Below are 13,348 nucleotides of genomic sequence, written 5' to 3'. Positions count from 1 at the left end.
GTCTAAAAATACGACAGGATGGATGGATGGATGGATGGATGGATGGGATGGATGGGATGGATGGGATGGATGGGATGGATGGGATGGATGGGATGGATGGGATGGATGGGATGGATGGGATGGATGGGATGGATGGGATGGATGGGATGGATGGGATGGATGGGATGGATGGGATGGATGGGATGGATGGGATGGATGGGATGGATGGGATGGATGGGATGGATGGGATGGATGGGATGGATGGGATGGATGGGATGGATGGGATGGATGGGATGGATGTTATATAAACATATAAACACAGGGCGCAGCAGAGACGCATACCAGTCATGTTTATTGGAGAATCAAATGATGGTTTACAAATCAAACAAGAACAATGTCCAGCTGCTTATACTTATATGTGTAAAAATTAACAACGATAAATCGTACACTAGATTACAACAGTAAAGCAAATTCTGACTTATGAATAATTATGTAATTGTAAAATGAAAAAGTAAAATTAGACTCGGTAACAAAGCGAGTGAGTTATTGAAACTTGTAAGGTCAAGTGTATTGTAATGCAGTTATTTTGTTATATATTAAAGTAAGTGCGGAAAGCACTAATTACGAATGCGCAATATAAACACAATTTCAAGGTTTTAAAGAAGTTTATTCTAACTGCAGTTACAAACGGTTTAACTGCACCGTTTGCAAGTCTTTTTACACACGCTCCTGACGTAAGGGCCGTACGTTTGGTGGTTACAGTACCTTGTCCAGCTTGTGCATTTGCTATTGTCGTCTTTGCATGACACTAAAAAGCAGCAGAATAGATGATTATAAATGATGAACTTAGGACAGCACTGAGGGACGATTTTGATATAAACAATCTTATTGAATGGTAGATTACAATGAATAATAATGATTAGTAAAAATACACAGGTGATTATTGAAAATCTCGCGCGCTGATTGGTCGAGAAACTCAGATTATCACACGATAATCACCTGCAGCGATAATCCAAAATGGGGACCAGCCGTTTTGTTGCTGTTCCCTAATTTTAAATGTGTCTTTTATCTTGTTTTTTTTTTTCTTTCTTTGTTTTGAAAGAATCACCTTTGTATTTATACTAAGACAATTATTCACCTCAGGCTCAGTCAATATCGGGAATAATTTATTCCCCGATATTCACTTCGCCTTCGGCGAATAATTGTTAAATGTTTATGGCAATAATGATGATGATGATGATGATCTCAAGTAATACACAACCTATAGATGGATCTTGCCTCTTTAAAACACCTTACCAATACTCATCTGCACGATGTTTGTGATCGATTAATACCTATGATGATCTTACAGCTCGACGTGCAAATCTATGACCGCCGATAATGAATTGGCATACTTTTATGCACTGGATTTTTGTACGCTAAACCGACACATTTCGATGCGAAGCTGGCTGGTTTTACATATATGTGAAGTGTGTGATAAAGCTTGTTTGACATGGCAGCAAAAAGCCCGTGCATAGAAGTATGCGAATAATAATACTACTCTGAAGTAAAAGGTTAGATTGAATGAGAGTACTGGTAGTACATTATCCCTTCAAGCATTTTACCTGTCTGGCGACACAAGCAAGTCTTCTTACAGTCCTTCATCATGAACGATCTGTACTGGCTAGAGGTACAGTAACCTTTCGTCTTCCAAAAGGAACAATATTTAGCTTTGTCTGTATACTGGCATCCTGCATACATGCATGAAAAATATAAATATAGACGAAGCTAAAAGATAACCGTTGCATTAGATGGTAACTGGTACCCATAGCACTGTAAGTAACGATTGTAGAAATACAAAAGACAAGTGTGACAAGTTTTTTAAATGGAAAACATTTTTGGATATTTAGGATTGTAAAGAAGGAACGAACTATATTACTTGTATTAACTATAAGCGGAACTTTATTCTCTCTTTCATTCTTCAATCTTACGTTTCTTTTTCCCTTACGTTCTTTCGTTCTCCCTCTTACATTTCATTTCATTCTGTCAAGAAACAACAAATGTCTTACCTGGTGGGGGAGGGGTAGGCGGACGTGGTGGTCTAGGTGTTTGTGGTCTAGGGTTACTTCCACAGTACATTAGCTTAGCTTGTTGAATATCTTTTGAAGTCAGTCCGTACCGCTGACCAAGTCTGCGTCTTCCGCCCTTTGCTACGATCGTAGGGCGACCATTAACTGTGAAGGCACCGGCCGAGTAATGCATGAGGGAGTCATAATCATATGACACTCCCCGGCTGTTGATCATGCTCGTGCTATACTTATTAAAGTTGTGCCGCACCCCTAAAATATTTAAAAAAAACCAGTCAAATTAAGTCTTTCTGATTCAACTGACGCCATCCAGTGAATGGACTAAGGGAATGGAGTATTGTGAGTCTTTGTGCAATCTGATGGCCTTTTTTTTTGTAACCAGGCCTGCATAAAAAATACAAAACTTGTTAGCATTGAGCCCGTGCATGTATGCAATAATGCGGCGTCGCGCAAAAAATATAAACAGATTGCTAATTGCTCCAATTGCACTTCTAGGAGAAGCGAAAACTAACAATAAGGATTTGAAAAGGAGAATATCAAGATGCTTCGAAAAAAACGGAGCACCGAAGAAAAAATAGCAAGCAGACTTGCTCAGCAAAGTAAATCCCGCATCAGTTTGCCTATTTGACCAAAAAATATAACCGGGAGGGGTACTTGAAAAATTTGTGTTTGAGCCTCGAAGTTTAAAAAATATATATATTCTAGCCATCAAAACTTTTAACTCAGTTTGATCTCATATTCAATGTCAAATTATTAAAGACTTGTTTCACTTTTTTTTTTTTTTTTTTTTTTTTTTTTTTTTTTGGAAGAGAAGAAAACATTGACAGTACACTACCCCGGTCAGCTCACCAGTGAGGCGCAAAAGTTTTTCCCACGGGGTAACGCTTACAAGTTGTGCATGTTAACTTCGCGCTGATTGGGTCGTTGCCTCTTAAGGAATCAGCTAGTGTGGTTCTTAAGGTAGAATGATGTACCCCAATCTCCTGAGAATTGGAACCTATTGTTTTGTACCTCAGATGGAGCTGCATTCCAAAGTGCTGCAAGGTGTCTATATCATGTTGATCTTACCTGATGCGATATTTCTCCAGTTGATCGTGACGTAACGATCTCTGTCTGGTCTTGACTGCTCGTGCCAGAATCCAAGAGCGTGTGCTATTTTAAACCAATGAAAGTCCAGTTAGACACTTGTTGCCTAGGTGATCATTTAAAACAAATGATATTCCAGTGATCATTCTTGTAAATGATCACCTGGGCAACAAGTGTCTAAACTTATACCTGTCTTGGGTGGGGATGGGTAGGTACAATAGAAGCACTGAGGGAGTCGTGGTATGTTCTGTTAAAATGCGTTTAAATCTCAATAATAATTCAGTTAATTCCGTTGTATATATTATACCACAATAAGAGACATAATTGAATAAGTGCAGCGTTGTGTATTATGATATGAAAATAAAGACTACAAAGTAGACAAACCTACCAATTTCGTGAGCGACCACACCCATAACATTGCATCCTCGACCAATGGAAATCCTCTGTGCTCCAGCGGCGCTTTGACGACCAACGTGTGAATAACAGCTGAAACGTACGCCGGAAAACCAAAAAATTAACAATGTAAAACATAGTAATGTTTTGAAAATTCTTAAATTGCACTCACCTAAAGGCTCGTGCAATTATAAGAACTTTCAAAGCATCACTCGTACCTTATAATATAACGAATTGTACTCGAGGTCGTGCGATTTTCTATACAAATGCGAGGCTAAAGGGTATTCCAAGGCCCATCCAGGGTAAGAAAAGGTAATGCTTAATTTTTACTTAGTCGATAACGCGGGGAATGGTTGCCATTCTCCCGAGGAAGGAATTTATAGATAAAGTGCACAAAGGTCTGACTTTACTCCCTCACAGCTATCACTTCTTATCACGGGTATTTAAAGTGCCTAATGAAGGCCGTTCAATAGCCAACTGGGCTACGCCTGAGTGGACTACACCGAGCCCGGCAAGAACAAGCCCGGTTGGTATGAGTGAGCATCAGCAGCACGCAACACCCGCGCTTGGCCTCAGTCCAAATATTCAAGACCTCGGGCACAGTTTTCCCAGACCGTCTTGGCGATAAATAACATATTTGCTACTTAATTACCCTCCTCCAGAGAAGAAAGACAGGTACGTCCTTTGCCTACGATTCCATGGTGTAAACTTGATACAGGGGACTTTGGATTCCCAGTGTCTCATTGCTTGCAGGATGACTCCTCTTGCATAATCTGTACAAAAACACCAAAACGAACATCATATATCTATCGAATCCTTTATTATATAACTAGCTTTGTCGGGTCTGGCGCCCTCGGGCTGAGTCATGACATAGCTACGGACAGATTATATAAGAAGACTTTTTATATCTCAACAGTTTTACTTACAGTTAGAACGCTCTATCACATACGGGACAATGGCGCGACCGTTAGTGATCCATCTCGCTCTCGTATTCCTCATGGCAGCTCGTTTAGTTCTGCTTCCTGATGTTGTATTGTTAGCACCAATACTTGCCAGGTAGGTTCTTATTTGACTGTCCACTACAATATCACCTTGGAAAAGCTCCTCTCCAGACGTTCTGAAGGCTGAATATAACATCATAAAGCGAATAAGCATTCTTCATAAAGCGGGAACTATAGGATTTTATAGTTTTCCGATCTTTTTAGCCCCACTTCTCCTGTCGAAGTTGGGTCCAGTCAGATATATATGTTCATATGTTTGACCTCATCTCTAATAATGTAAATATGGAGGCCCCTTTAAAGCTAAGCTAGGAAACTTGGCAAAAAAAAAAAAAAAAAAAAAAAGAGATTTGTTCAGCCATTTTTACAAAACTAATTGAAATATCAGACATTTTTAGAAATATTTAAAATAACCCTTTAAGCACAACAGTAGATGATTACATAGTAACATATCTCACTCTCTCCCCTCTCCCCTAGGGGCAATATTTATCACTAAGAATTACCTGCTTGCTTCTTGTTGGCTTTCAAAATGACATCAAAGACTGGCTTGGGACCGCCATTCACTGATGGAAGAAATACAAACAAATTTGTCAACATGGTGCCAGCTCAGAGCAAATTAAGAAGCTTGAGAAGACATTCTTGATGCAGTTGTTACCACACTCTCCCCATTGACTGTCATTATCGTAGTCAGACGTGGTTGCACACCATTCCTTGCTATGATCTTTCGTGGTACAATCATAGTACTCGGTACCTCGATACGTGAAGGGGAAAACACAACATTCACCGTCCTTTGTCTTACGAGTATCACACTTTGAATCTATTAACGCATTCAAGTAATTAAATAAAATGAAAAGTTAGAAGAAAAAAAAAAGATAATAATAAATAAAAAATATGACTTTATGAGAACTTTTTCATGGAAGCAACATGAATCAGAGAAGAATACAGTTAATGTAGGGTTGAGGAACTTTAAATATAAGAATTACACTATTATAACAAAATGAAAGCTCGAATTGAATAACAGGTTAAGGTTTGGGAAATTACAGATTCCAACTTACACGATGGAGGAACGGCTGGATTGGCTGGCGCTTTGGAAGGCACTGCTGCACAATGAGACATAACAGCAAGATGAAAGGCAATGAAGGCCAGAAGATACCCTATAAAATATCCTCTAGAAGACAACATTGTTGGTTCAATTAACTTCAACAATATTTCTGAGTTTTTCAGTAAGTTTGAATCCAAAAGTCCTCAGCTTTGGGTTTTTATAGGGTTAATGCCGACGTGAACCCGTGTGAGTAGCACATACGTGGACTGCAGGATTTCCGGTCAGTCTCTGCTCTGAACCAATCTAAAAATTCCAAAACTCGATACATTAACCAATCAAATTACGTGAATGCGAACGCCATTAAAGTAACACAAGATCATCTGCTCACACGACGAGTATTGTTTACGCCGATGTGGTTAAAAAAATGTACTTCCCGTTTGGAAATTATGTTTGTGGGTATTAGGGAGCAGAATGCTGAGAGATATACAAGGCTTTTGGGTGTACCATCCGTCCTGTACCAGCCCACAAAAAACAAATCCAAGTTTTGTAATCGGGGGAGTAAGGAATAACTGCTCAGTCTCCAGAACCAGAAAGCTTTTCGAAAAAAAGCTGATATTTACGGAGGGAGAAAAACCGCTTAAAGTTCAGGAGGAAAACCCTTAATACATAGGAGAGAACCTATACATATCTACAACTCTAGTAGCTGAGTGTTGTGCTTTCAGTCCGTTGATTTAGAATTTTTGAATTGAGGTCGCATATCCATTCCCTTGAAACACTTTAATGCCTTCCACCCCCCAGATTCTGCATGAGCTCGAAGTTTTTGCAAAGCATCGACGGAGTCAATTAAGATGATTTCACAAGCGCACATATTAAATTTTTGATAGAATATCAGTATCCGATCCTCAGTGGTTCAACACATTCAGTTATTTATTTAGTTACCTAACTAACGTCCAAATACAGGGCAGTAAAAATACATGTTCTGAGGTAGGGAAATCGCAACAGAAGTCAGTGTTCTGACAATTAATTTAAGAGCAGCAAGTTCAAGGACTGAGGAGGAAATATACAGAATTACATCTTAAACGAGTTGCGTGCATTGAATGTCGGTCACAGAACAGGACAGGAGGTAGTCAAACCTCTGTACCCAGCAAGTATAGTGGTCGAAAATGAAGAAATTGAAGCATAAGTTCCGGATATGATGAAATATTGCCAAGCAGTAAAGTGATTCTAGTTTTGAAAAGCAATAGTGTACATTAAACCATATTTGCCTGGTGTAGGATATCACAACCCACTCACGTACTCAGTGCCGGTCAGATAACCTTTAAAACATGAAAACGCTTCCTTTACCGGGTCCCCTGGAAGCCGATTTCGTAACAGGAAACCAATTAAATATTTTTGAATACATAACAAATAAACATTGATTTATTAAGATAATAAAATATGTGCAGCTTTATATGGGAAATTCCATGAGAGGAACTAAAAATATTGTTATGGAACGAGGATTAAGGAGAGATTCTTAAAAGGGTCTCATGTGTAAGACGGATCTTATGAAAACAGAGGTCGTGACAAGCCTTTCTTATGACGTCATGATTGCAACACAAGAGCAGAACATCTGTAACATGATAAACGGTGGCACACTGACTCCAACAAATAGCTTCCATGATTCAAACGATATGAACAACACAGGAAGTCGAATACAACAAGTGGATAGGAGTAGACGAGAGAACAGTTTCATTAAACAATTCAATCTATCTACAACAGGCAAACTTAAAATTTGGCTAAAGGATAAAAGTCTCCGCAGATGGAGCGAACGAAAAAATGACGACAAGATTCTGGATATTGATTTAAAAAAATTTTGGCGCTTAATTTTGTTTTTAAAATTGCAATTGTGTGAAAAAGTGGTGTTTAAGTTTTGCAAATATGTATATAATTCGCATAAAATTACGATATATTTCTACGTACATTGTGTACAACCATTACATTACGGATGAACTTTGTAAGCTTCAGCAGTTTATTTTTGATCAGGTCAATTTTCCCCGTCTCCATCCAGGAACTATTGATTCTTTTTAAAAGTTATTAACTTGGAGGAAAAATAGCACAAAATAATAAAAAAATGCACACACAAAGAAACAAACCACAATAACGTACAAAAATTACCTTGAACCAGCCCATCATCCAAAAAACCTAAAACAATCAAAGCAAACACTGAAACAAAAACAAAAACACACACACACACAAAACGCAAACTGAGCAAACATATATATATATAACAACAAAAAAAACCAACAACCACAATAAAACAAACAGATAACAACGAAAAAATGCAAGCAAACTAAAACCGGCATAAAAAGAAAAATAGGAAGAAGAAGAAGAAGAAGAAGAAAAAGAAAAAGAAGAAGAGGAAGAAAAAGAAAGAGAAGAAGATAGAACTTTTTCGCAAAACTTTATTCTCCCTTGCCATATCCCACATTACTTCAGGCACAAACAAAAGTAGGCTTATAAAAAGAATTCTGACATTTATTGTTACCAGGGTTGCTAAAGTTTTCTCTTGGTCAGGTTCGATCAATACTAGTTAGCACACAGATTACAACTTCTCTTACAGTATACTGACATGTACTTCTCGAAGCGTTGGTCGGTACACAGGGACCCCGAGCTGGCCGAGGATGGGCAGTTGGCGGTTTTGTCCTCACATACTAGTTTTGTAAAGTAAAATATGATAGTCGATTAGTACCCTGTATGTACATCAGAAGTGAAGCAGAGCAGAGCAGAGCAGAGCAGAGCAGAGCAGAGCAGAGCAGAGCAGAGCAGAGCAGAGCTTACAATAGCTTACCATAGCTGCAGTAACACGATCTTTTACAGTTTTTGTTCATGAAGGGGTAGTAGATACTAGACGAGTGACAGTAGCCAGCCTCAGCCCACCATGGACAGTTATTGTTATGATCCTTGTGCTGACAGACTGAGGAATGCATAACAAAAAAGACAGGTATCATAACAGGATGGTCCTTGTGTAACACACTAGAAGAACATCGAGAATGATGTAGTGTTCTTCTTACCACTAGATCCATTGCAATATAGCAACCTGGCCTGTTCAACGTCTTTGTCACTCAGACCATTCCGCTGACCAAAGGTAGTGCTGCCGTCTAAGCTCTCGATGGTGTTAAGTGATGGGGATTTAGAAAACGCTTTTGGACCATAATGCATCAGACTGGCTAGATCATATTCCACTCCAAGGTCGTTAGTGTCGGAGTTGTCGATCATTTTGAAGTTATCGAGGTTGTCTTTTGACAAAAGCATAAAAGCAAAGGAAAAACGCTTTATTGAAATTGTAATAACGTTTTATGGATGTGACATTGTATATGATGACGTAATGCATGACGTCATAAACAATCATGCATATTTACCTGACCGAATATTGTTCCATAATATTTTGACGTATCTATCTCGGTCTGGTCGGGACTGTTCATGCCAGAAGCCAAGGGCGTGTCCTATTCCAATTGAAAGACAGCTGTCAGTCTTTGATTGATTATGTGATATGCTATCTATAGCAGCACCCGAGTGAATCATTGAGATACTAACCTATTTCATGTGCAATAACTCCCATTACTGCACATCCTGGACCAATAGAAATTCTTTGTTTGCCTCCTTTGCGACCGACCCATGAAAAACACCTGGGAAGGAAATAAAGCAAAGTCTTGAACTGATTGAGATGAATAAATAAATAATAAATGGGAAATAAACGGATATATGTCCGGTGGGACTTTTTAATAAGATTTTTCAAAATAACAGATAAGCAAAAAAATATTGAATGTCAAGTGAAAGCATTTCTTCGCTCTTCGGACCTCCGCGTTCAGATGAATCGCTGACATTCTCATAGCTGGGTTTTTTTTCTGATGTGAAAACAAAATGACTCGTTGCACAACGAATTATGATCACTGAAAGGCATACACCTCAGAACTATGCCAATAAATTATGTCGTCTCATCGAAAATGCATTGAAAGCTTCGAGTCCATACTTGCGTTTATAATCGAAATAATCCGCGCATGCGCATGCGAAAAACAGGCGTGCCTGTGTCAATGACGTGCACACTAATACGATAAGGCCTACATTTTCAAATGTCTCCACTCTGTAGAACGTTTTCAAATTGTAAAGCTTTCGAAAGTTTTAGTGTGGGCGCAAAACCAAAACGCATCGAAAAGTTTGCGTTTTCAAACGAAATAGCATCGATGCGGACGGGGCCTAAGTTAAGTAAAAAGAAAAACCTGATCCAACTCACCCTTGGCCTGAGAAGAAGCTCAGGTAGTGTACTTGAGCAGTCCTGGGTACGAATGCAATACATGGAACCTTTTCTGCCCAGTGACTCAAGGCTTGCTGGATAACTGATCGGTCTGCAACTGAAAGATGAGGATAACCTTGTTTAGCCAGTAGAGAGGGGTGGGAAGGATAATGGATTCAGAATCGCATTACTAAGGAAAGGTTCAGGAAATACAACGATACTTGTCGTCCTTAGAGCTGAACCTCACATTCCTTGTGATAACCGCCTAAGGAAAACGAAAAGCCGGTACTGGTATCTGATTGGCTAATACAACAATGAAAGGACACCAAAATGTCTAAACGATGGAAAGGAACAGCGAATGGAGATGATGAACCTGAAGATCTCGTACTTGTGTAAAGACATACGTGTTGAGGTGGGCACCGAGGAACAGAATGATCAGAATGAGAATGTGGAATACTCTTGCTCTGAAAAACTATCGCTAAATCTGGGTCAATTCAACAGCCGAAATTATCAAGTAAATAAGAAAACGAAATTCAAAAACAAATATGCTATTTCCGGTTCACGAAGAGTATTTTAAAGAATAGAAACGAAAACAAACAAACGAAATAGAACAAAAGAAAAGCACATGTTTATGGGATGAGAATGCTAGTGGTTATTAATAGAAAAAAAATGGGTGCTTCTTACTTACCGCATGACTGTTCAATGACATACGGGACTTGTACCAGACCATTACCGATAGGAGGCCATCTGTTCTGATCATGACCATTTACCGCCCTGCCTGCTGTGACTCTCAGGGGTAGGGAAAGGGTGTCTGTACCACTTGTGTTCAAAGCTAGACGCAGTTCTTCGGTCATTAGGATATCCCCTTGAAAAAGAGCTTCAGCATTTACTACGAGACAAAGTAATAGACATTGATTGACATGTACTTAGGGTGAGGTCGAGTAGGTTAAACACACACTTCAAAACCCAGGAATCCCATCACCCAACCGGAACCCGGACATATGCCAAAGACTGCTTTTAGCCCCTAAAATTTTGCACAGAATCTGCTTTTCGTACTTGTTGCTTTTGCTATTTATTTGCTTTAACATTGTTTTTAAGGGCGTACGCAGGGGGGGAGGGGACAATGCACCCCCCCTCCCTCCGTGGCAAAAAAATGGCGGCCTTATTTGGAATTAATACGGTAATTTTCATTTGCTTTGCTATGTTTTGCAAAATTAAAACGCAATACCGGTCCTCTTTTTTGGTTCGGCGTCTCGGGGGCCAAAACGGATCTTTTGAGTCGCCCCCTCCCCCCCCCACCCTCTCGGAAAATCATGCCTACGTCTCTGGTTTTTATAATGTTTGTTTGACTACGTGCTTTCCAAACCAGAAGTAAATGCCATAATTCTGATTGCACTAGTTCTGTTCAGTAGACGTTTGATTTAGGCTGCTCCACCAGGGAATGTGTACTAGAAAAGATCCACAATACATGTATACTTTCTCCAGCCAACACTGCAATAAACGTTGTTATTCGTATCTCTATAAACAGAGACATTTGCTGTGTAACCACAGCTGAGTACATTAAAATTGTCAGCGTTAATTATAATGAATGAAAACGAGGACGGATCAACATGAAATATGTACAAAAAACGTTACTTACTGACCTTGACCATGTGCACTATGAGAGTTTTTCGCGTTCGCCTTCAAAATGGTAGCAAATATATCTGTCTGGTGAAGCTGTACTGCTGTGGAAATAAGGAAATCATGAAATACATGACGAGATTCCCCCTCACACCATCATATATATATATCCTTGATTGCAAAAAGGTTGTAGTATACATTTCTACATATATCTAATGAGATGCAATATATCAAATGAGATGCAAAACTTAAAAGTAACTTATTTGGTCTTATTATCTTCTCATTATATATAAGGACATAAGTATTGCACAAAGTCAAGTTAAGAGTATTTTCCACAAAATGTAGTGGCTAAGCAGTCGTATTTAAGCATGTTTTACATTCTGCATCTCATTTGATATCTTGCATCTTATTAGGTATCTGTATAAATGTATACTACAACCTTATATATAGTAGGTTTTTGAAAATAACGAATTACACTGGATCCCTCTTTAGCTTACCATCACTTCGATCGGCGTCGTTAGCTCTGAATGGCGCAATACGTGTAGCTACTGTACCAAGCACAGCCTTTGAGAACGCACCATGAACAAGAACAAATACCAAAACAGCACAAAAACAAAGCTGCTTGACATTCAATCTTTCCATACTTAACATCTCAGGTTTGGTTTGATTTCTCTGTGGAAGGAACTTGCAGCCTCCCTTAATATACGATTCGGTTTTTGTTTTTTTACAAAAAAGGCTTGACCAACCATAAACGAAAAGACGGCTGACCTAGTTTTGAGGTAAGTGTATGTGGACCGCATGGACGAAATGGTCTTTCCTGGCCGTCGATAGCGGATGAGGTTATGAACGTAAGAAAAGGCGGGCTAAGCTGGAGTCATGTGGTCTTTTCTTTCTTTAGGATTCTATGATTACATTTCCGTAGGACTTTTTTTCGTTTCCCACTTCTTGTTTAACAAACATTGTGTGCTGGAGTACACAGTGTGTGCTGGAGTACACAGTCATTGGACTTCCTTACGTTTAGCGCGCGAAACTAGAAACAACTTGAATGACATGTGGTAAAAACAGTTATTCGCCTTGATGTTATGATCAGTAAAATGAATGAAAGAAAATAATTCATGCATGAAATTCGTGGTTGCAAATTTTAATTCATTTTCATTGATTCTTCAAAGCAAATTTTAGTTTCAGGCGAGTAGGGTTCAGTCCGGCAAATGGAAAGCGGTTTTTCTTCGAGACAAGCTGCCAATTTTCCTCTCATAAACTAATAAAACAGATGAGACTTAAAACAGATCAGAGGTTATCGTAATAGTCTTTGTCGCTAGCACACTCCCTAATGACGAAATCTATGGTGTTTATCCTGACCTCAAATGGATTGTTCTATATATAGCAGCTAGTGTTGTTAAATCAGTTGGTCAAGCGCAAGCTAAGGTTCCATCTTGAGCTGTTTTGACGTCATTGTATATCGTGAACAGGACTAACCATTAATTCGTACTATATTAAGGATTGCATCCTCAATCGTCAATGAGGATGTTATCCGTAAGCCACGAATGCCAAGGTTGGCCGATAGAATGACGCAGTCATGACTGTAAAACGTTTTCTTGGGCATGTATTTACCCGCATCTCAATGCTTTTACGTATTAAATTTGATTGGCTCCCAACCTTGTGGGAATCATTTTTATCTTAATTATAACTTGAAATAACTAAGGCGCGCTCTGATTGGTTGAAAAGCCCCGTCGTGGCTTCTCTTCATCACGCGTGTTGGACCAGGCTATATATAACACCGAAGCATATTTTTTATGTAATTTTTGGACTTCAAAATATGCTGTAGATTTTTTTGATTTTTGAATCAAACCAAATATACCTTTTTTCTTGAATATTGGTCGCTATCGAAAGTCAT

At 39.0% G+C, this 13,348-nt stretch overlaps 2 protein-coding genes across 6 annotated transcripts; both read right to left on the bottom strand.

The window, feature by feature from the left end:
• Nucleotides 1–312: 312 nt before the first annotated feature.
• Nucleotides 313–5,805, bottom strand: LOC116289599 (protein SpAN). Of its 2 annotated transcripts, XM_031696545.2 has the most exons (10): nucleotides 5,578–5,804; nucleotides 5,178–5,339; nucleotides 5,026–5,085; nucleotides 4,451–4,648; nucleotides 4,177–4,297; nucleotides 3,520–3,617; nucleotides 3,114–3,197; nucleotides 2,028–2,297; nucleotides 1,584–1,709; nucleotides 313–787 (listed from the first exon to the last, which is right to left on the bottom strand). In XM_031696545.2, the coding sequence occupies exons 1-10, from the start codon at nucleotides 5,702–5,704 to the stop codon at nucleotides 672–674; spliced, it is 1,362 nt and encodes a 453-aa protein (XP_031552405.1). In that variant the 5' UTR covers nucleotides 5,705–5,804; the 3' UTR covers nucleotides 313–671. The 2 variants fall into 2 exon arrangements, with proteins under 2 accessions (XP_031552405.1, XP_031552406.1); XM_031696546.2 differs by lacking the exon at nucleotides 5,178–5,339 and having other exon boundaries at nucleotides 5,578–5,805.
• A 2,252-nt stretch (nucleotides 5,806–8,057) lies between these two features.
• Nucleotides 8,058–12,966, bottom strand: LOC116289608 (hatching enzyme 1.2). Of its 4 annotated transcripts, none has more exons than XM_031696558.2 (10): nucleotides 12,814–12,966; nucleotides 11,952–12,126; nucleotides 11,478–11,558; nucleotides 10,523–10,723; nucleotides 9,835–9,952; nucleotides 9,138–9,229; nucleotides 8,963–9,046; nucleotides 8,615–8,839; nucleotides 8,392–8,517; nucleotides 8,058–8,254 (listed from the first exon to the last, which is right to left on the bottom strand). In XM_031696558.2, the coding sequence occupies exons 2-10, from the start codon at nucleotides 12,103–12,105 to the stop codon at nucleotides 8,130–8,132; spliced, it is 1,206 nt and encodes a 401-aa protein (XP_031552418.2). In that variant the 5' UTR covers nucleotides 12,106–12,126; nucleotides 12,814–12,966; the 3' UTR covers nucleotides 8,058–8,129. The 4 variants fall into 4 exon arrangements, with proteins under 4 accessions (XP_031552418.2, XP_031552416.2, XP_031552417.2 ...); XM_031696556.2 differs by lacking the exon at nucleotides 12,814–12,966 and adding an exon at nucleotides 12,223–12,361; XM_031696557.2 differs by lacking the exon at nucleotides 12,814–12,966 and having other exon boundaries at nucleotides 11,952–12,183.
• Between the last annotated feature and the right edge of the window lie 382 nt (nucleotides 12,967–13,348).

This window comes from Actinia tenebrosa, unplaced genomic scaffold (genome assembly GCF_029948245.1).
Source record: "Actinia tenebrosa isolate PJP-AT-01 unplaced genomic scaffold, QUT_ActTen_1.0 PGA_scaffold6__47_contigs__length_16458017, whole genome shotgun sequence".
In the NCBI taxonomy this organism is placed as follows: Eukaryota; Metazoa; Cnidaria; class Anthozoa; order Actiniaria; family Actiniidae; genus Actinia; species Actinia tenebrosa.
The sequence above is the reverse complement of the archived record's forward strand: the minus strand, read 5'-3'. Positions and strand labels throughout refer to the sequence as shown.